Source organism: Castor canadensis, chromosome 6, assembly GCF_047511655.1.
Source record: "Castor canadensis chromosome 6, mCasCan1.hap1v2, whole genome shotgun sequence".
NCBI classification, from domain to species: Eukaryota; Metazoa; Chordata; class Mammalia; order Rodentia; family Castoridae; genus Castor; species Castor canadensis.
Window position 1 is genome coordinate 118,034,582 of NC_133391.1, and position 23,612 is coordinate 118,058,193.

Sequence of the window (23,612 nt, forward strand, 5' to 3'; positions counted from 1 at the left end):
AAATCAGAACATGGGGAATATTTATACACTGACAATTATAAAAACTGTCAGAAGAATTGGAGGAAGACAGAAATGGAAAGAGATCCTTGCGTTTGTGGATTGGAACAATATTGTCAAAATGTTCACAATGCCAAAAGTAATCTACAGATTCCATGCAATCCCTGCCAAAATTTTAGTGACATTTCCACAGAAGTTAGAAAACAATCCTAAAATCTATACGGAACCAATAAAGTCCCAGAATCCCTACAGCAACTGTGAGAAGAAAAACAAAGCTAGAGGTGTCACGCTTCCTGGTCTCAATTATCTGACAAAACTACACTAAGCAAAACTGTGGATCTGGCATAAAATGAGACACATAGACAAGTAGAACAGCTAATCTTTGGCTAAAAAATACAATGGGGAAAGGATAGTCTTTTCAGTAAGTGATGCTGGAAAAACTACTCATCCACATACAAGAAAAAAAAGAAAAGAAAGAAAGAAAGAAACTGGATCCCTTTTTAATACCATACCAACAAACAAACAAAAACAACTCAAGAGTCATTGAAGACTTAAATGCAAAAGCTGAAATCACAAAAGTCCTAGAAGAAAACCTCCATGACCATAGGTCTTGACAATGAATTTTTGGAAATAACACCAAAAGCACAGGACTATGACAAATGAAAAAGTCTCTGGCTACTAAAGGAAATGCTCAAAAAAATGAAAAGGAGGCCTATGGAACAGGAGAAAATATTTACAAAATATATATCTGATAAGGAGTTAATAGCCAAAATCTATAAGGACCCATATAACTCCACAGCAAAAAAAAAAAAACCAAATAACATGGGCAAAGAATCTAAACAGACATTTCCCCAAAGAAAATTCACAAATGGTCACCAGGTGTATACAAATGTACCTGGCATCACTAGTTATCAGGAAATGCAAACCAAAGCCACAGTGAAATATCACATTACATCTGTTAGGTGTAATTATTAAAAAGTCAACAGACAATTGTTGGTGAAGAGGTAGAGAAAAGGAAACCCTGGGACACTGTTGTTGGGAATGTAAATTGGTACCGCCATTATGTAAAAACAACATAGAAGTTCCTCAAAAAATTAAAATATAACTGCCACATGACCTGACAATCTCACTTGTGGGTATTTAACCAAAGGAAATCAAACCACTCTCTAAAGAGATATCTGCACCCCCACATTTACAGCAGCACTATTCACAACAGCCAAGATATAGAATCACCTATGCAGCCATCAATGAATGAGTGGATAAAGAAAATATGGTAGAAGTGTGTCATTTTACACATGCACACACACACAGAGATTATTATTCAACCTTAAAAAATAAAAGATAGAAATCCCACCTTTTGAGACAACATGGGTAAGCTGAGAAGATACTGTGCTAATTGATGTAAACCAAACAGAGAAAGACAAATATTGCATATTCTCAATTAGATGTGCAATGTAGAAAAATCAAATTCATAGAAACAGTGAGTACAAAGGTGGTGTTCAAGGGTTAGAGGGTGAAGGAAATGGGAAGAGGTTGGTCAGAGGGTAATAAGTTCTGAAGACCTAAACTACAATATGGTGACTATAGTTAATAGCAATGCATTGTGTACTTAAAATATGCTGAGAGTATACATCTTAAATACTCTCACAACAAAAGATGACTGCGTGAGGTGATGGATATGTTCAATTAGCTTGACCGTGGTCATCACTTCAACAGTGTATATGGTATACTAAAACATCGCATTGTATACCTTAGATATATACAATTTTGCAACTATACTTCAAAAAAGTTAGAAAATAAGTTATGTAATAAATAAGTCTATCTTATATATGTATGTATACACACACACACACACACACACACACACATCTCAGAATGTGACTATAGTACACAAAGTCCAATTACTTTGCACGTTGAAAGAACATCCCCAGAACTCCCAGTTGTCCCACACTCCAACCTAGATTTCTATAACTAGGAACGACATTCAGCTGGTTTATACCAAAACAATTATACCTATATTTACAGCTGATATATATTTTATTGATTTTCCTGTCAGTTTGAATTCTATCCCAATTTATCCCATTTATACTATGTATTGATTGTAACAAAGCTTTAACACTGAACAAAAAAGACAGAACTATTCAACTAAAGGACTGCATTGAGACCTAGTAGACAGGAAAAAAAATTGGTATCACAGAAAACATCTACAAGTAAAAAAAGTATATGCATATTAATAACAAAAAAGGCAAAATATTTTGTTGTCATATATATATATGATTTATCACATACACATATATATGGCATATCCTATTTGGGGATTAGATTTTAAAGTCAGTGGGTAAGACGGAAATTGTTGTCAAAATTATCCATGACAATCCCTTAAATTAGGTGAACAGAAATCTTCACATCTCTAAGTGTATTTTAATTTTTATAAATGCTAAAATTTGAAGATCACTGAGTTAGAGAAAAGCAAAAGATAAGTAAATGCTGGCACATTCAAACTCTCTGCCTGTATGAGATTTGATTCACCAGTTTCCATCAACAAATGGGTAGAAACTGGAGCGTCCCTTCTATTCTAATTACAGAAATGGTTTTGCCTGCTCCCCTGTCCTCAGCTCTGCTCCAGATAGATGAGGTTGCTCAGCCATGATCCAGAGAGTTGAGATTTGAGTGTACTTGTTGGGAAGAAAGAAACTTCTCAAAGATTCCAGCTTCCCTGTAACATGATCCACTTCATTTTGATATGAAAATATAACCTTGGTATACCTGTTAACAAATGGGTTATAAGGAGTAAAGAAGTAATTCACGTAACAGCATCACGTGGACTGGGGCCAGAGACTTGCTCATTACTGTTCGCTGGGTTTGAATACAAACATTGCCTAATCACAGCATATGCTCACTGTGTATTGAAAAGCTATACAGAAGATACATATAGTGCCATTTGCTATTTTGGCCCCACTTCATCTGGCAGTGTCCCAGTACCCATCCCTTCCTATGCTTCTGGTTGAGGTAAGGTGTATTGTACACTGACACCAGAACCAAGTTAAATGTGCCTTAGAGGAGACCGACCACAGCATCATCCCCTGGGCTGCTTCTGGGGCCACAATTTTCAAGGCACACAATGATTCTGACTGCATTTCTCATACTCAAGAGAGTGACTCTGGTGGTGTCCCTTGTGCCTTACCTGATCTATCACCATACAGTTAGCATAGACTTCGTCACCGCCATTTAGCATGTCAGTAAGCTGACCTGCAGCAAGGAATGTTGGAGCATGCTTGGACTTTTTGAGGACATCAAAGGAATGATCTAAAGGAAAATAAAACAGGACATATAAGACAGGAAGAATTTATTTTATCGTTAAGCTTTATCTTCTTAGTCAAACCATAAGAAAAAAAGTCAAGGGTGCATTTTTTTCAACATGGCATCTTGCTGTCTACACTTTGAGACCTATATTCAGTATCGTCTTTTCTATATCAAACCTCAGTCATCTAGAATTTTCATGCAGAATAAAGAGTTCTAGAAAAAATAAGCATTTGCCTACTTCAAGCACTACTCTCCTCTTCACTGGGGATCTTTGAAAAATCAACCCCATCTTAGCTTTTAATTTCTAATGGATTAAACTCCATTTCTCTTTATTAGTAACCTGGAGGCATGATTAGTGGTTGTGCTGTGGTTCTCAGGTATGCAATAGGTTCAGACCCAGTGTCCAAAGACAGCACAAAGCCTAGAGTCCTGGCTCTTCATGGTTTGCAGGACATGTCGTCTGCCACTGGAGCGTGGAAGACTAATTCTAATTACAGAAATGGTTTTGCCTGCTCCATTGTCCTCAGCTCTGCTCCAAATAGATGAGGTTGCTCAGCCATGACCCGGGAGTTGAGATGTGAGTGTACTTGTAGGAAAGAAAGAGTTGAAAGCAATAAAACAGATCCAAGCCAGAGGCCCTGTTTCCTGTGACTGGCTTATTATTTTACTAAATCTCCAGACACCCTCATGGAGTTTTCTCATCCATAAAAGCGGGTTAGTTATCATTACGCTTTCCTTGTAGCATGGTTATGAGGATGAAATAAGTTCAGACATGTAAAGCAGGTGACACTAAGTACTCAGTAAATATTATTTATCACTATTATTATTACATCCATCATTTTTATGAATAGAGATTTTTCGCCATGTTTGGTGTAAAGTACAGGTTATTAATACTAATCACAGTGTTGTTCTAATAAGACTATCAGTGTCTGTAAAGACTTTAATAGGGCAGATTCCACGTTGCGTCCATAGGAAATGTCATCCTCACTTACAGCACAGTAAGTTTTCTTGAATGGGTACAAAAGCAATAGTGCTAGTTCAGTACCACTAGAAATGGAATATGTCCTGCCTAGCATGAAATCTGGGTGAGCCCATGGGAGCAAATCCGGAAATGAAAAAGGATTAATTACTGTGGGACTGCTGTACTATAACTAAAAATTCTATTCTTTCATAGAAAGTACTGGATTACATCAAAGTTACAAAGATATATGAATTGTACAACCCAAATGGGCCTGCCTTCAGATTCTGAATCTAAATCTACTTCTCCATTGAATACTGAAGTGAAATTTTATGAAGTTCCTTAAGAAAATATACAAAATGAAAGAAAATAGTTTCTTCTTATACTCATGATGGATTATTTTAATTTATTTAGATAATTAGCAATATGATACACAAAGACTACAAATACTTCACAAGCATAACCGTTATGATCAATTACTACACATTTTCATTCTGATTACTCAAAAGAAAAACAAGGTTCCAAAGGTTATAAATCAAGAACCTGACAGAATACTTTCGGTGTGTTCTGAAGTAAGAAAACACTTGCTCATTTGTCATTTTAGAGAGTGTTTTAAAAACAATCATAAGTGATTCAATATGGCCTTTCCAAAGTGTGATTAATCCTGGCTAACCTGTTCTATAATATCATATTTTCAGACTGTAAAACACCTGGCATTTCTGCCATCACATTTGGGGGCCTGTTCATGCTTTTTAATTACTGCCAAATTATGACTTCATTAATAACTAACCTAAGAACTAAGAATATATTCAAGACAATGGCAAGCAATAGATAGATATCTTAGGTAACTTGATTTTTTTTTCTTTTTTTTTTTTGGCAGTACTGGAGTTTGAACTCAGGGTCTTGCACTTACCAGGCAGGCCCTCTACCAATGGGTACATAATTTTAAATTCTCAGTTTTGCTCCAAATAGATGAGGTTCATCTATGCCTAACTCTGCTTCAAAGATGAGCAGAACTAGCAATTAGTGCTGTTTTGAAATACAGGATTCAACTTTCCTTCACAAACAATCTACCTGCCATATGTGGCAGATCAGGATCTAGAAGGAGATCATAACTAAACAGTGAAATAAACTACAAAATGGCTGAGTCTGGCTACTTTGTCTAACTTGGGGTCTAATTTGTTTTCTACATGATTAATTTGAATAGGGTTTTAGAAAATGATATAATTGAGTTACAAAGACAGGTCTACAATCTCTTTTAGCTTCAATTCTGAAATCTAGAAAGCTCTGAGTTGGTGGAGTGGCTCAAGCAGTAAGAGCACCTGCCTAGCATGTGTAAGGCCCTGAGTTTAAACCCCAGTACTACCTCACCCCTAACAAAAAAAAAAAATTGAGCATTTGCAGTAGAAAGCTCTGAAAAGTCAAAACTTTCTCCCATACATTTAGTTCAAAAGCATATTTGGTGACCAAATCTGACCTCTCATGTATCAGTTTTATTTACCCCATTTGGGGTGAATGTTCACACATTTCACTGCAGAATTTGTACCATACTTGTAACAGCACTGGCCCATGTCCTCCATGGGAATTGTATCACACACAGTACAAGCACCATACCAAAAAGACATGAAAAGTCTGAATTCCAAACAAATCTGGTCCCAAGACTTTCAAAGAAGAGTGTGAATTTCTACAATATTAACCATATCTAATATTAGACCAACATTTTCCAAGTTTTAACCATTCTTCTACAACAGTCACAATTTTGCCATAGCTAAATATCATTGTGCCCTTTGGCACTTTCCTTTGTATTGACTCACCTTTTTTTTTTTTCCCATTACTTTTTACAGAAATACCTTATCACTACCATAAACAGAAAGCCAGCATTCCCTATCAAAAGTAGAAAGAAGGGCTGACAGAGTAGCTCAAGAGCAAGGTCTAAGTTCAACCCCTGGTACTGCCCCCCCCCACCAAAGTAGACAGGAATGAACAAACTAAAACCAATGGAAACAAAGCAACGTAATTAAATAGTAAAGAGTGTTGCCTATCCAAGCTGGGAGTCCTAGAGGCCCACCCCTTGGTATGAAGGGAGATTCTGAGGGGTCAGAAGTATTAAGGATGCAGGGTACTAAACTGAGACTTCGTCCTTCAACTCATGGAAAGATCAAAAGGAAATTAAAAGGGAAATACCTGCCTGCCTGTGTGACTCAAGGCAATCCAAAGTTAAGCTGGCCGTCTCCAATCAGGTTGCTCAGAGGGACTTTACCAACAATTTGGAAAGCTGGCTTGGATTGTGTCCTCACCCTGTCACTCATTGAGTCTTGTTGGGGGAGGAGGGTCATGACTGTACAGGAGGCATAACACAGCAGTGAAGAAGGGAAAGCTGCCTCCTTTCTAGTTCTGTCACCCACACCCTGCCTGGTAGATTCAGTCACTTGCTGAAGCTATTTATAAAGTCTGAGTTTCTCTCTGGAGTACCCACAGCCTCTACTTCTCCAAGGGCACCTCAAGATAATTGGATCTGGGAAACTGACAAACTGGAAAATGACATGACTAACAGGACCACCAGATCTTTATTAATTTCAACGCTAGTTCTCTGCTCAAAGCAGTAGAGTTAAGACTGAAAAGAAAATTAGTCATTAAGAGTCCCTTCAAATAAACACAGCCACATATATTCAAGCAGCGAGCTGCTCTGCCATTCCCTCCATTCAAAGAAAAAGCTACAATGGTTTCACTTTTTGATAAAAAGACTGATCTTTGCAAAGAAAATTATTTTTATTACTTCCATATGTAACTACTTGAGTGGGAAACTAAAGCAAAAAGTTATTAACCTCCAGATATGTCCTTCCTGTCATTTTTCAGTGAGCATATAAAAATAATTTGCAGCTGGGCATAATGGTACATTCCTATAATCCCAGCACATCTGAGGCTGAAGTAGAAGAATCTGGAGTTCCAGGCCAACCTTGGCTATACAGTGATACCCTGTCTCAAGAAAACTCCTAATAATAATAACAACAATAGTAACAGTGATAATAATTTGCAAGAAGAATACCAGTCTTTTGTCTTAAATGAATGCTGTCATATAATTTGTCTTAGCAAAAACCTAACTTTATACCTTTGATGACAGCATTTATTTGTAATACTTGGTAATCCCATATTTCCATGACAGTTTTTATAAAAGTAACTAAGGCTTAACTCCCATCCAAGCAGCTGCAAATTTTAGTGAAAGATAATGCATTACACTAGTTAAAAGCATGGGCCCTGGAGCCAAACTACCTCGGTTCAAGTCTCCACTCCACTATCTATGAGCTTGGATAAGTTACTTAAGTTCTCTGTGACTCCATTTCCTCATCCGTAAAATAAGAATAATAATTTACTTACCTCATAGGACTGTTGTGAGAATTAAATGAGTTAATAGTTTGAGTAGAAGACAATCTGACACAGAGTAAGTTCTATGTAAATGCTTATTACTATACAAGTAAATAAGTTTGTATAGTTTTGATACTTTTATGTGCTTTGATTCATCACAAACAATAAATCCACATTTAGCTATGACTTTACATGTTTAAAAACAGTGCAAGGCAACTGGAACACAGCAAACATGCCATCTGTCACCAAAGAGCATTCCAAATGCTGTGACTTTTACTTCAGATCTAACTTATGTTAAGAAACTTTGCAAAGTCTGTTCTGGACAAGGAAACTGAAAAGCATCAAATGTGAAGGGAAAAGGAAAGCCATCAACCTGCCTGTAGGATTTACCTCCAGAGATTCAAGGATGAGACCCCATGAGATGGGAAGGACAACCACTGCAGAAGAAGCCAAGACTACAGTCAGACCGACAGACAGTGCTTCTCATGAACAAAGGGATGGTTTCAGGAACGAAGATGTTCTAACATGATGAACTGGACCTGAGTCAATTTCTTCTTGCAGAGCACCTGGAGGATAAAAAGTCCCTCCATAGGCATCCCCAGCTCTCCCTTCTCTGGTACTCTAGCTGCTTCGTAAAGTGACCCTGGTACCACCACGAGGGCTTTCCAAAGCAGGAGTTTTCATAAACACTCCCTGTCTCTACTAGATGCTCTCATTAGGGGACACAGCGACACAGGAAGAAGGCCTTTTTCTCCCATAGGAAGAAGGAGGTTGGCACTAGGAAGTTGGGGGAAAGGCTGCTGAGACATCTCCTTTCTCTCCCCAAACCTGGCAGGAAGCAGTGAATAGCCTGGACTTCCATAGCTTGGTTTCTGCTGAAATCTAACTTTCCCTCAAAAGTTGTGGGCCTGAAAGCCGAAGAGAACCATGGCCTACTTGATGGTTATGTAAGAGGCCCACACCCAGACATAAATAAACCTGCCAAGGCAGCTTACTGAAACCTGCTGCTGGCCTGGCTTGGCCCACTCGGGTGCCGTTCTCACCTAGGAAAGTCAGGTAGGGCCTCTCGGTCCAGAAATCTCTTCCCCATGGCTGAGGAGATTGGTCTTGTTCATTCATTCACTCATTCATTCAGCATGCTTTGTCTTAAATCTAGAACTTCATGAAAGCAGTAGAAAGATTTATTGAGAGTGATTAATCACCACAAAATGAGTAAGACTTCAGAGTTCACTTCCTAGCATCTGGTTGAAATAGTGACCACCATAGTCACCAGTGGCCTTCTACAGTCAGTTCTGTCTTACCCTCTGTGACCCATAGCAACAACTGCTACAATCGTTCACTCCGTTCTTTCCCTAAGCCTCTAGGACTCCTCTCTCTCTAGGACTTCCTCCCACCTTCCTGGGCTTTCCTCCTCAGTTCCATGACCAGCTCCTCCTTGCCTTCTGGATTTGGGTGGGTCACACTGCTCTAGTGGCGATCCTCAAACCTCTCTCTCCACTCATTCCTCAGGTCAAGGCAGTATGGCATCATGCATCATTATGTGATGGTGACTTTCGAAGTTCTCCAGTCCTGACCTCTCTCCTGGACGACAACTATCTCTTCAATATCTCCACTGAGATGTCCAGTAGCCATGCCCAGCAAGACACATCCAAAAAAGAAATCCTTAAGAAAATGTGGTATCTATACACAATGGAATTTTATGCAGCCATGAAGAAGAACGAAATGTTATCATTCGCTGGTAAATGGATGGAATTGGAGAACATCATTCTGAGTGAGGTTAGCTTGGCCCAAAAGACCAAAAATCGTATGTTCTCCCTCATATGTGGACATTAGATCAAGGGCAAACACAACAAGGGGATTGGACTATGAGCACATGATAAAAGCGAGAGCACACAAGGAAGGGGTGAGGATAGGTAAGACACCTAAAAAATTAGCTAGCATTTGTTGCCCTTAATGCAGAGAAACTAAAGCAGATACCTTAAAGCAACTGAGGCCAATAGGAAAAGGGGACCAGGAACTAGAGAAAAGGTTAGATCAAAAAGAATTAACCTAGAAGGTAACACACACGCACAGGAAATCAATGTGAGTCAATGCCCTGTATAGCTATCCTTATCTCAACCAGCAAAACCCCTTGTTCCTTCCTATTATTGCTTATACTCTCTCTACAACAAAATTAGAGATAAGGGCAAAATAGTTTCTGCTGAGTATTGAGGGGGGGAGCGGGAGGGGGTGGAGTGGGTGGTAAGGGAGGGGGTGGGGGCAGGGGGGAGAAATGAACCAAGCCTTGTATGCACATATGAATAATAAAAGAAAAATGAAAAAAATAAAAATAAAAATAAAACCCCCCAAAAAAAAAACAAAAAAGAAATCCTACATCCACTTTCTAGTCAATGGAAACTATGGCTTTCCTTAGAGTCACCCTTGACAAAGATTCAGAATCTGATCTTTTGCCATCCCAGGGCAAGCCACCACCATCTTCTTCCTAGATTATCACACTAGTGTACAAAATGAGCTTCCTGTTTCCACTCTTGGCTCTCCATAGCCTTTTTACCACAAACATTGAAAAAGCAAACCTTGTACCAAAGAAACCATCTCACATCATGCCTCTGCAAAATTCTCTAATGGCTTTCCATTTCATTCTGAGTAAAAGTCAATCTCACCAAGACCTCCAGTGCCTCACAGAACTCACCTTCCTCCAACCTCACTCAACCTCTCTGAAGCCATGCCTACTACTCTACTCTAGCCATGGCGGCCTCTTTGTTGTACTGTGCCACAAGCCATTGGCACTTGCTGTTCCCACTACTAACATTGCTCTTCCTCTGGATATCCAAATGTCTTGTTTCCTCACTTTCTGAAGGGCTCTGCACAAATGTTACTATATCAAAGAGTCATCACCTTATGGACCATGATATAAAATGTCAACCCCATAATCACTGCTTCATTTTCTCTTAGCTCAGTTGTCATCACCTAGCATGTTCTTCCACTAGAATGTAAGTCCCAGGAGAAGAATGACTAAATGCTTTGTTTACTGTATCCCCAGTGCCCTATGCCAAGCACATAATAGATATGCAGCAGATATTCATGGAAGGAATGAGTAATTTCTTCCCAAGAAAAGAACAGAAACTTGTACCAGGTTCAAACTAAGAGAATATTCTCTTGAGGTCTGTAACATTTCCTTAGGTCTTCTTGGGCTTAGACCAGCTATTCTTGTTCTTCTGTAGCTTGGAATAGGAGTGGCATGTTCTCTCTTTCACTCATTCACTCACCAAATCATTTGTTCTCTCTTCAACATTTACTGACAGTCTATTGATTTCCAGATACTGTATGAGCTGCTGGGCCTATCCCAGACCCCAGTATGAGTGATTCTTAAAAACATCCTCAAAACACAGTCATTATTCTCTATTCCCCAAGAAGCCGTGACAAGTCTCTGTACCACCAAAAAGCTTTCCTTCTGTGAATCTTTCTCTTGTCACCTATATGTTTTGCCCTATGACAACTATCATACTCCAGTAATAAGAGAGCTTGATTTGCTCCTCCTGGTAGAGAAGTAACTTCCTGGTTGGGTCTGATGTACAAACAAGATTGCATAGAATAATGCAGGTCCCATGTACTTCCCGTGCCCCTGGAATCTGTGGCCCAAGAATGTTGCTATTTAATATCTTTATTTAAAATATCAGATAGATACCCTTTTGCTGAAAGAATAATGGCACAATTAGGCAGATTAATAAAATAAAGGCACTGGAGAAAAGATGGAAAAAACAAAGGGAGCAAATAGAAGAAAAAGATGAGACAGTTCAAAAACCAGCACCTCCTGAACACCTGCTCCATATTGGACCATGATACTGCCCACTGGTATTATAAGTAATATAAGCAGAATTCTTATGAGCCAGGCATTTATGGTTTACATAAATTAGCTCATCTGATCCCCAAAACAACCCTTGGGAGCTACACTGTTTATAGCCTCCATTGTACAGATGAGGAAGCTACAGTGCCATTTAAGTTGCTTCTGAAGGTCACACAACCAGTACCAGGCAGCCATACTCAGGCACCCTCCTGGCTGGTTCCGGGCACTTTAATAAAGGGAGTTAGTTAGTGTCTTATTTTGAAACAAAGAAAATGGTATTTGAGCAATGTCTGGTATTTTCCCAATAAGAAATTTCATTAATGTGTTACAGTCTGATTTGTACCTAGGTATGTTTGCTTACTTCCTCAGCCTGTGTAATTCACCTCTGGTGACTTACTGACAGGATATGACAGTGTGAGTCTTGCTTAGAAAGCACTCATAAAACAGTAAATATGTAATTCTACCTTTTTAATAGCACAATATTCAAAATGCTCAGGAGAGAACAGTGGAAAAATAAAATAAGTAAAGGGGGTAAGGGAGAGTACTCGAAGGGATTGAACAGACCAAAGTAAAGCACACCCACAGAGGGCATACATTGAGACATCCCTTTGAACGTCAACTTAAATACTAATAATGAAAACCAGGATTGAAAAATAGGCACAGTGTGTGCGGTGGAGGGGGGGAGTACTAGTGGGCAGAGGGAGGGTGAAGGAAGGAGATTAAGGTGATGGTATATGGACTTCAAATACCTATAGGAAATAGAACTAAATAACCTCTTGCAATTGCTTTAAGTGGGGTGGGAAGGAGGCTGAGGGGGAGAGACGATGGGGCAATGCAAATAATGCACAATATAAATGTAATCGGAATTGTCACTACAAAAAAAAAAAAGAAAAGAAAGTAAGATTCCAACTGATCTGATAAAGGACATAGATGGCTTTTATTTTCAGCTTTTTCCTACCAGTAATTTCTAGATTTTTAACATTAGCCATCTTTAATGTCTAAAATAATTTTTAAAAAAATAGGGTGGTGGAATGGCTCAAGTAGTAAGAGTGCCTGCCTAGCACTCTTACTGAGTTCAAACCAGTACCACCAAAAACAAAACAAAAAAGGTCATATTTTAAAATATGCCTCCTGTGCAAAGAAATGTATAATTTCACAGAAAATAGATTATCAATAAATCAACCATATCAGATAATGGAATATGGAAATTTGTTAACTGGAAATGTTTTCCCCAAGATTACACAGTGTTGTTTTTAACTATCTGCCAACTATATTCTCTATAACCACATTAGGATATTCACTGTGAAAACAAGAAAGTTGAGATGGGCTGGGATGTAGCTGTGAGGCCCTGCGTTTAATCTCTAACAGAGAGAGAGAGAGAGAGAGAGGGGAGGAAGAAAGGTAGAGGAGGAAGAAAAGAAAAAGAAAGAAGGGAGAAAGGGAGGGAGGGAGGGAGGAAAGAAGGAAGGAAGGAAGGAAGATTGGTTGAGCTAAAATAGAATGATTATCTGCCCACATTATTGAGTGATTTAGCCAGGATGTCAACGCAGTACTGACAAAGACCAAACCCCATCCTTTGTCACTGCAGTACACAGTCTCCCAATGTAAAGGAACTTTGCCAAGTTCTGAAATGCACAGAAAGCCTTTTTCCCTAACAGCCACAGTATGGTGCAGAAGAAAGAAAACACCCGCCTTCACGATGAACGTGAACGTTTCCAGAGGCAACCAGAATTTATCTCCTTGGCCACTCCTTTTCTAAGGTTGCCTTGGTTTTCGCTGATATTAGTCTTGGCATGGAAAATCTCTTGGCTTATTCTTCTGAGTTAGACCTGAGGTTACAGAAAGGACCTATCCAAATTCCAAAATTCTCCTCAGCCCAGGAATTTCCTGTGGGTCACATGTAAGCTAAGTTACTCTGCAGTAACACCAAGAGATGTCTGAGAGAAACCAGAGACCCTCTGTCCACCCAACCAGAGAGTGGTTAGTATTCATGCAAATGCCCAATGCCCCTTGGAATTTACCTTGCCTTCCTGGGACTCTGTTGAAAGAAACGAGCCCTGGGATTAGGTCAGGCCTCTCAGACTGGCCCTGTTACCAACAGTGACGCTGAGGTCAGAAGCCAAAGGATGCCAGAGGTGAGAGCCGTTTTTCCAGCCCGCTCCCTGGAACAGTGATTTAAATTCTTTCCCAAAAAGTACAGCTTGGTTCTCTACAGTCAGATATTTTTTTTAAAGCCCTATTCTGCTGTTTTGAAAGACCCAACTATCAAAACTACTGAAGAAAGCAAACTTCTTTGCCCAGTAGTACACAAGAGGCACAGAGGACGGGGGACAGGAGAAGAGGGGAAGAAAACTGAGTCCGCTAAGGTCAACGACAATTTCCCCCAAATCTTTCCAAGTCCTCATTCCAAATTATAGTAGCACAAAGTAGTCTTCCAGAGTCCATGATTCTGTTTTCAAAAGGACTCTCAAGTGTGCAAATAACTTGTTTCTGCCCTTGCTCCCCTCACAAGCAATCAAGTAGATATTCAGTCATGTGTGGTGTGTAGACTTTGGTGTGATTAGATCTAATCAATAATTCCTTCCTTTTTGATGCAAGAGCCTAAAGCAAATTAGCCTACATAAAGAAAAATTTGACAAATGGGGGCTTGCACATTATACAAACACCAGGATAGAACCAAAACACCTCAATATAAAGTGTCAGGACTTTGTTGAGACCACTTCAAGTGACTCTAAAAATATAAACACACTGATGAGGAAGATGCCCCAATGTCATCACCACCAGAAACTGGATGAACAACTCAAATCCTGCATAATCTCTGGAAATACACTGGCACGAAAAAGTGATTTCATTCATTTCCAAAGTTATAGGGAGTTTCAATTCTCTGTGCTTATCTCTAGAGCCATAAGTAGTTTTGTCCCCCTAAATATCATTGAAAGCTATTGAGTTATACAATAGTCAAGGAACTCTACTAATGAAATAGAAAATTATCCTTAGAAATGTAAGTTCTTTCACTTTTATTTCTTGTGCATCTTCAACGAAAACATTTTGAATGAATGAATGATGAAAGCCAATCGCTGTCTGTCATTCCTCCAAATTGTTCTAGATTTCTTCTAGTTGAGAATGTCTACTGAATTCCCAAATCTTGTTCCATTATCATGAGCAACTCTGGGGCACCTCTGGGTAGGTGAGACTGAAACAAGGCTGGATATGGGATTTACTAGAATTTATAACCTGGACATTCCATTGTTGGGGATGATGGAAATCAAAGGGATGAGACAAATGGTTTTCCTGCCAGTGGGAAACAGCGTAAGATAGGTGTGGGCCAGTCTGAGAATGGGTAGGCTTTTCCTGTTCTACTGGAGGCTCTGAAGGAGATCAACTTATAGGCCTCCCCACTCCATTGTGAGGACAACCATCACTAGGTATGCTAGGGAGGAGAGCAAAGTCAGAGCAAAGTCAGTCACAAAGCCCTCAGAGAGGAGAAACATTGGCTGATTTGAGCATCTGTGCTGACCAATGATGTCCATCATGGTGTAAAGGAAGAGACCCTATGGTAGATGTTTCTGGGGGAAGCATCTAGGCTAGTGGCCTAGGGCACAGATTCTGAGGTTCTATACTATAAGAGCTAGTGTGAAGCCAAGTCAGGCTGAAATCAAGTTAGGAAAAGGCCAGAAGAAGAATTACCAAGCAGTGCCCAACACCAGGGAGAGAACCCCAGCTGTAGACTGATCACGATGCCAGAACACCCAATGGCAAAGCAGCCATGTTTCTGGACAGCCTAGGCTAGTTAATCCACAGTAGAGTTCAGGAGGTCCCAGAAGGCACTGTGTGGATTCAAGAACCAGGCCCCTCCTACCACAAACTGCTCTCCAGAAGATTATATTCAATACTAGCTTGGCAAGGAAGAGGGTTGGGGGACCCAGGAGGGGGAGAAATCTGAGATGTGAAGTATTTATTCAAAGACACCAAATGTGTTTACATTATTGCATCAGATCAAGTTTTCTATATTAGACTAAAATATAATATACTTTTCCCCCTTTCCTGATGCCAGACTAGAAGGTAGGACTTCAAGAAGATAAACAAAATAAAGAGTAAATAAACCAATACTTACTGCCTGCTCTCTGTAATCTAGGCACTGGAAATGTAAAAACATGCCAGATAACTCCATCTTCCAGGAGTTCCTATCTTAGGGTATAGATGTTAAATGGCAGCTATGCTACAGACTGAGAGGGGTTACAGTCAGAGTAGTACAAGGGATGTCATGTTGACCTCTGGGGGAATTCAGAGAAGTCCTTCTAGAAAAAACACCCACAAGCTGCATCTTGAAAAACAAGGTTGAGGTTTCTGGTTGGAACTAAGAGAAATATTCATCCAAATGAAAATGAAAGTAAGGGCAAGGGAGAGAAGACTTGTTGAAGGTGTGTGAGGGCCCTTACAGAAGTAAACGAATTTAGCATCTGAGGCTTGAGAAGTAGGAGCCTGGCCAGTCACAGAGGCCTCAGAGAGTAGAACAAGGACTGAAACCCAGCAGGACCCCATCATGCATCTGCTTCTCTTTGCATGTTGACGTCATTTTCTCTGACTACAAACTGGTTTTTTTTTTTTCACATAGTGGCTTCACTCCAATCTTTCTAGCACTGCCACCCAAGAAAAAAGACATCTTCTTCTAAGCTCTAGTTTGAAAAATCCCAAGGAAGGATTCTGATTAGCTATGTTTGGGTAATGTGCCCATTCCGGGCCAATCACTGTGGCCAGGCAGGAGAAGTGCTGTGATTGGAAAGAGTGGTATACCCATCTCACTGCACCCAGGAAGGCAAGGTGACATGTGGAGCATCATTCAAACCCATGTCCAGAGCAGTGGAAAAGGCATCCACTAAAGAATGGGAGTGCTGCTGAGCAAAGGGAAGGGTGCTAAGCAAGCAAAACTAACCACCCGGACCAGTGCAAATTTAGTGTCACACTACACTTCCATTTCCACAAATCAGCAGTCCACAAAACTAGCGCATTTTCTATTACTGAGGCACTCTGTATGTCTGACCCTGCCCAATTGCTTAGGGGGACCATCCTGCCTGTTAAAAGCCCACTAGTTCACTGCAGGTTATAAAATGACATACCGCTCAAGAAGCCTTCCATCTTAAGCTGACTTCTTCTCTGTGAACTTCAACAGTAATGTGTCTTAATCTCTTCTATGGGGCTTAATTGCTTTGTATCATAATTAATATATCTAATTATATGAATAAACAACCATTGTTTCTTCCCCCAGACCAGAAGTGGTAAGGAGAAGTTCACTGAATATGGAATAATAAATTGTAATACTCTCTCCTTTCTCCCCATGGAGATTAATGGAGAAAGGTGTATTGCCCAAGAACTTTTGAGCTAGCCAGATGTAAAGAAAAAAAAATCACATCCAAAAATATAGCCAAGTATTTGTTTAGCAAGGGAGCCATAAGGGATATGTAGCCATGCTGTCTGGCAAAGGGCTTGCAACCAGCCTCCTCTTCTTTGCTGACAAAAGGAGGCCTTTAAGCAGAGACTGGCATTGAAGGTGCTCTTACAAGGTTAAGCACTATCTTTAGTGAGAGCCAAAGAATCTTAGCAGGTGATGTCACCTTTAGGAAAACGTTTCTCTCCTTTAGTAAGGATTTCCAGAGTGACTTGGTTAATCCTGTGTCATTCAGGCACTCTGGGGGATTTCTATATAAATGCACACAGAGATACACACAAACACACACTCACGCCTTTGTGCATCTGTACATTCAATGGAACTTTGTGAAAGGGAGGAAAAGAATAGGTAACCTCATGAGATAAAAGTTGATCATTAAATTTTTAAAATTATCATTACGATTTCCAAAATGTCATCACAATTCTAAGTACTTACTTTGTTAAGGGGGTTATTTTTCAGATTACATATCTGCCCTCCAAACATTACATGAGCTTGTTTTTTAAAGCCAAAACAAGCCAGGCATGGTGGCATATGTCTATAGTCCCAGCACTTCGGAGGCTGGGACAGAAGGACTGCCTGAACCCAGGAGCTTGAGACCAACCTGGGTATCCAGGGAGACCCCAGCTCAAAAAAGAAAAAAAGCCAACAATGGCCTCTCAATCCTCCTTCCCACTCCCGGCACACCCCATCTTTCTGTGTCTTTCTCTGTCTGGGACAAGCCTGTGGCCTTGCAGGATACCCTCACTCTCATTTTGTCTTGCATCCATCCATCTGTTCCCAACCCCAAACCAGTGATGTGTAAAAGTTCCACATCTTTGTATAGAGGGAGATATCAAAACCTAAAAACAGTTCTCTTATTTGTTCCCCTAGAGTTGTTTCTGCCACCTCTCTTCCCAATCAAAACTTCACAAAGGAGAGAGAGAAGCTAGGATGGTCAGACACAAGGGCACCCTTGACTCCCAGGTGTCAACTCATTGAAGTCTGTCATCCTTTTACTCTGTCTGCTAGAGGAGGTAAGATGTATCAGGAAGAATAAAATCTCTCAAGTCCAGGATTCTGTCCTAGCCCTATAGCTTCCTATTGGCTTTGATATTGGGTAACTCATTTCTCTTCTCTGAGCCTCAGAGCCCCAGCTAATAAATAAAGATAACAATCACATCTAACATACAGGTCTTTACAAGATAACACATGTGGAAAATACCATTCATTATACTTTATCCAAAACACTTCATTATACTTTATCCAAAACACTTCATTCTCTTTTCTTATTCTGCCATGGCTACATTTCTCTGTGTCTTCTGTTATGGCTTTGGAAATAACTTTAAAACTTTCCATATTTGCCTATTTTCCATTCCTATAACAAAATACCCGAGGCTGGGTCACTTACAAATGAAGAGATTTAGTGAGCACGTGGTTTGGGAGGTGAGGTTCCCTGGTTGGACTACATCATGACAATGGCATCATGGCAGGAAATGTGTACAAGAGGGAGGGATCCCATGCAAGAGAGGAAGCTGAGACCTGGATAAGGCTACTCTTGCTATTTCATAACAATCCTTTCTTGAGAACCAACAGGGTCCCACAAGAACTACCTTAATCCCTTCCAAGGGAAACGCCTACAGTGACTCAATAACCTCTCCCTAAGGCCCACCTCTTCAAGGTCCCACCACCTCTTAACAGAATCACAATGCAGACCAAGTTTGCAACACACGAATCCTTAGAGGACACAGGTAAACCATACCCAAATAATAGCACTCATAAAAACCGAGATAAAGCCAGGCACCAGTGGCTCACACCTGTAATCCAAGCTACCTGGAGGCTGATATGGGAGGATCACGTCTCCAGACCAGCCCAGGCAAAAAAGTTTGTGAGACCTCATCTCAACAGAAAAAAATAGCTGGGTATGTTGGCACACACCTGTTATCCCAGTGACAGCATGAAGCTTAAAGTAGGAGGATCACAGTCTAGGCCAGCCTGGGCAAAAATCAAGACCCTATCTCCAAAATAAACAGGGCAAAAAGGTCTGGAGGCATGGCTCGAGCAGCAAAGCAATGCCTTGAGTTCAAACACCAGTACTGTTAAAAATAAAAGAAAACATTTAAAAATAGGTAATAGCGATATTAGAGTTATTTGAGAATCAGATATATATGTCCTTTACACCAGTTTAGTAAAAAATACTTATTGTAATTAATAAAGTACTAGCTCTTTTGACTATGACTACAAAAAAATTTAATGCTATCTAAGCTTTCAAGGTTGACAAACTTTCTGGTATACATTGCCTCCTTTGGCAACCTCAATAGACTGCTTTTATACCAACGAAAAGAAAAAAAGAGGGAGGGGAAAGTGCCTCTTCACACTTGCCATCACTAGAGAGGGCTGTGACAGGAGCTGGAAGAAGAGAGAACGGGAGAACTGCCTAAGTGGATGAGAGAACTGCATAAGTGCATGAGAGGCACAAGAAGAGAATATGTCGACATGTACTGGGGCTTATGCTGATGGCTTATACTAAATCATGCATTTCACAGACTGAATCACAACTATGGGAGCCTTAGGTGAAATTTAATAAATATTAAATTTCTTTAATATTTATATTAAATTTAATATTTAATAAATATTAAATTTCTTGGTAGAATCTCGTCCTGAAACCAACAAAACAAAAATCCAGGCATTTCTGGGCCCTTTAAAGTGGAACGGTGGTAGATTCTAGCCCACTCCAATCATTAACCACTGAGCTCCCAGAACAGCCTGCCCTGGTGCTGTCCATAGAATGACAAAGGACAACTTCTGAGACACACCCCGCCCCTCAGCCGGGTCTCATTTGGGGCAGCTTGGTTTTAAGCACTTGAATGCTGGTCATTCTTCCTTTCCTCCTTCCCTCTGAAGGCAGGAGGAAGAGAAAATATAAACTACGTCATTTTTGACTTGCAATATAGTTTGGTGGTGTTTCCTCTTATTACCAAACCCTCTCTGTAAATTTTCACATCATTCTCTAAACGAGTGGGTGAAGTGGATGAGTACGGATATCTATCAAAGGACTGTGATAACAAAGACAGGAGGGGACATGAGAACAAAGGGAATACTAACAAGGAGGGTGAGGACAAGGAACAAATAATTGAAAAGGAAGAATGTATTTCTGACCAAATACAAGAGTGGTTTGGCACTGTGCCAGAAATTCTGAGCCCTCAAGTCCTCCTTTAAGATATTCCAAGTGTGCTGGGCACCAGTGGCTCACACCTGTACTCCTAGCCACTCAGGAGGCAGAGATCAGAAGGACTGAGGTTTGAAGGCAGCCCCGGCAAATGGTTCACAGGACCCTATCTTGAAAATACTCAATACAAAAAAAGGGCTGGCTGGGTGGCTCAAGTGGTGGAGTGCCTGCCTAACAAGTGAGGGGCCCTGAGTTCAAACCCCAGTGCCACCAAAAAAAAAAAGTTTTCCCAGGTGATCTGAGAATGAAGTTGGTGATGCTTAGGAGGAGAGAATGAGGAAGAAGTTCAAGCCACTTTACTTTTATTTTTGGGGGTTTTTGTTGGTTTGTTTTTGGTGAGACTGGGATTTGAACTTAGGGCTTGCAAAGTAGGTACTCTACCACTTCAGACACACTCCAGTTCATTATTTACTTTTAAAGATTGATTAAAATTTTTACATCATCTTCTCAGAAACAAGAGACAATAGTTCTTCACAAACTTCAGCCATTGGGCTGAAAAGTCAGACTTCTTGGTGTTTTTTCTACTAGATAGAGGTGGTGTATCTACGTCCTGGTAGATATGGGATCCAGTCCCAATGTTGTTCCCTATGAAGGGACAGCATCTGTCAGAGTCACCACTCCCCCCACCCTTAGGATAGGAGCTGGCATTCCAGATGTGCTTATTGAACATATGGTGAATTTCTTCGCTTCACCTCTTTTGGCTGTACTGACTTCATCTGGAAAATGAGGTGGTTGTCCAGGTCGTCTCTACTGTCCTTTTGGTTCTAAGGGTTTATGGTTCTGGGACTCTGTCCGGCTGACACTGCAGCACAGCCAATCTCTGTTTTCACATCTGAGTTGCCACCATCTAATGAAGCCTGGTACACAGTGTAACAATCCCCCGATCTCTGCTACCAACTTTATTTTCACTTTTCTTCTGCTTATTGGTGACAAAGAGTTAATCATTTTCCTGTCCCAGGTACTTGCTTTCACTTGAATCAGGTTTAATTCATACATAGCTATGAGATGACTTTCTGCTGGAGCTCAAACTGGCCATGCTCCAAGTTAGGATTTAAAGCAAGAGTGTGATTAATGTGTTCCCTGCCACTCCACTGGACTCTCAAGGCTCTCACAGCCTTCTAGTCATTAATCCCTGGTCCTCCAGATTGGTAGGCTTCCTGGGTCCTAACAATATAGACACCTAGTAAGCCAGCTAGACAACATAAATACCAAAATAAAGCAGACCGCTCCCCAAATGTAAAAAGGTGAAAATCAGCCAAGAGGTGCTGTGATGTCACAGAATGGTTCTTGCCCTCAGGAAACCTTCAATGTACAACTAGCAATATGCACTCTGAATTTTAGGAACCCAGTATATCTCCCCCTTCCCCAAGAAATTAACTTTAAAAAATTTTTACTATTTAAAAACTATCCATCAAATCACCCCTAAAATCCTTAATCCCAACCAAAGAGCAAACAAGCAAACACCTTTATTTTCTTTTAGAAGGAAAGAAGATCTGTGATGCTAACCAGGCATGTGGACAACTGCTACAGTCCATTCTCCTGTAGAAACAGGGATGTCATTCTGCTCTATAGAATAGGTAAGCCCCCGAGGCCAGTGCTGCAAAGATGAGCCACTGTCAGAGATACCTCTTCTGATGGTAAGCTCATGAAAACTTCCTTTTCTCATGAGTGAAAAGTACCACCCCACAAGTCTCTGCACAGGACAAGAGATGGGAAGTGTTGCTTGCAACCTTTCTTGAGTTGTCAAACCTCAGGAGGCAAGGACTGCCACCTGCTATACACAGCCAAGGATGGTGGAGCAGCTTCCCTGGGCACTTCCACTCTACCTGAATACCTGCCTATCCCTTTGTTTCCAAGGTCCATGGTACAACAAAAGCCGGGCAAGTAAGGGAATCAGCCATGTAAACTCACTCCATAGTTAATCATGCTACACATAAATGCCTCTTCTTCCTTCGGCAGTAAATGATTTTGCTTACTTGATCATTATTTTTTAGAAAACTTTGTAATATATGACTATTCTTCGGAGATATACAAGCTTTATTGTTTGAAATTTTTTTTAAGTCCTTCTCTTATAACATCTACAAAATCAACAACATAGTATTTCTTAGGCATAAAATATTTTCTTTAAATTAACACTCTCTTAAAAACTAAAAAACAAAAGAAGAAAAACAGAAAGCAAGCATTGCACATATGTGCAGTTCTCTTCCAACCTCACAAAGGTTAGACATGTTTAAATCAACAGGTCTCTTTATTGTCAAGGTAACTCCAAGGTAACTCTGATTAAATGAATCCAAAATATTTACCTTGTGCTAAATGCTCTCTTAAAAAAAAAAAGAGACAGAGAGAGAATTGCACATAACAACACAAAGGTAGATTTTAAAGTGAAAGGAGCAGTAAGAGAAAGAGGAGGTTTAACTCAGAAGTCCATATATAAAGTATTTCTATAGCAAGAGTTTTCTAAAGACATGTAAAAATATGAACTTCATTTGAAAACAGACTGGTAAAGAAACAAGGAAAAGAAAGGTAAGCACATGAGGAGGTCAGCGAAACAAAAGGTACTGTGCTCTACCTTGTTTGGACGCCCTGCGCCGAATCTTCATTTTGGGAAAGGAAGGCCACGAGTAGTTAAAAGGTGAGTCGGAGTCGGAATCCATTGCTTTGTTTTGGTGAGATGATCAGATTAAGCAGAGGAGACTCAGGAAGAACTCGTGCCCAGCCAGGAGGCAAGCCTCCAGAGTGATGTAAAAGGAAGGAATGAGGCTGGATGAAATAGCTCCCAAACACGGGGAGGGAGAGGCAATAAATGTTTTGCTTCCTTCGGGCGTTCAGGCATGTAGACCAACAAGGAGGCTGTAAATATTAAAGCCAAACTAGGCAAGTAAAAGGGGGGGGAGTGGGGGAGCTAAGAGTCTGGCTGATACATCGCAGTCCAGTTATTCAAAAGGTCACGGGGAGCAAATGAATCATTAACTCCCCTCTTCTTGTTGCTGGAAATGGAAATGAAGAAGGAAGGTAACTGGGAACTCAAAGAGAGCTGCCTGTGATTCAAGAAAAGCCTCCAAAAGCAGCCGCTTGTTTGGCTTGGGAGCCAGCATATCATTTCTCAGAAGTGCCACCCTGTGCAGTGGGAGATAAAGGCTGAGGTTTATGTGTGTGGACAGCCAGAAAGCTTGGTCCACGAACAAGTGAAGGCCAGCAGATGGGAGAAGACTGCTTCCAGCGCAACCTCCACTTCCACACCATTGGCACCTCGGCCAGCTTTTGGAGCTAAGAGTCAAAACAGCTCTGATATTTCATTTTACAATCCAGTCTCCTGGTCTTTTTAATCCTGAAATGATTGCATGCTTTAACATTTATATAGAATTGTGCCCATCTAAATACACCTATGCAGTCATCTATCACTGTTTAGCACAACTGTAATTTCCTCAATTGTCACCAAGTTTGACCATCAATCACAAGGATTTTGGTACCTTTATGACTCTGAGATAAGTTTTGG

General features: G+C 40.4%; 1 protein-coding gene across 7 annotated transcripts in view; it reads right to left on the minus strand.

Annotated features, from left to right (window-relative positions):
* Nucleotides 1-23,612, minus strand: part of Arhgef28 (Rho guanine nucleotide exchange factor 28) — a 285,671-nt gene that overhangs the window by 94,917 nt on the left and 167,142 nt on the right. For 6 of the 7 annotated variants that reach the window (XM_074077301.1, XM_074077300.1, XM_074077298.1 and 3 more), the window contains one exon: nucleotides 3,182-3,303. In XM_074077301.1, coding sequence (XP_073933402.1) covers nucleotides 3,182-3,303 — 122 coding nt within the window. Of the gene's footprint in view, nucleotides 1-3,181; nucleotides 3,304-22,685; nucleotides 22,956-23,612 lie in introns of those variants that run through there. The other variant, XM_074077304.1, reaches the window with a different exon arrangement.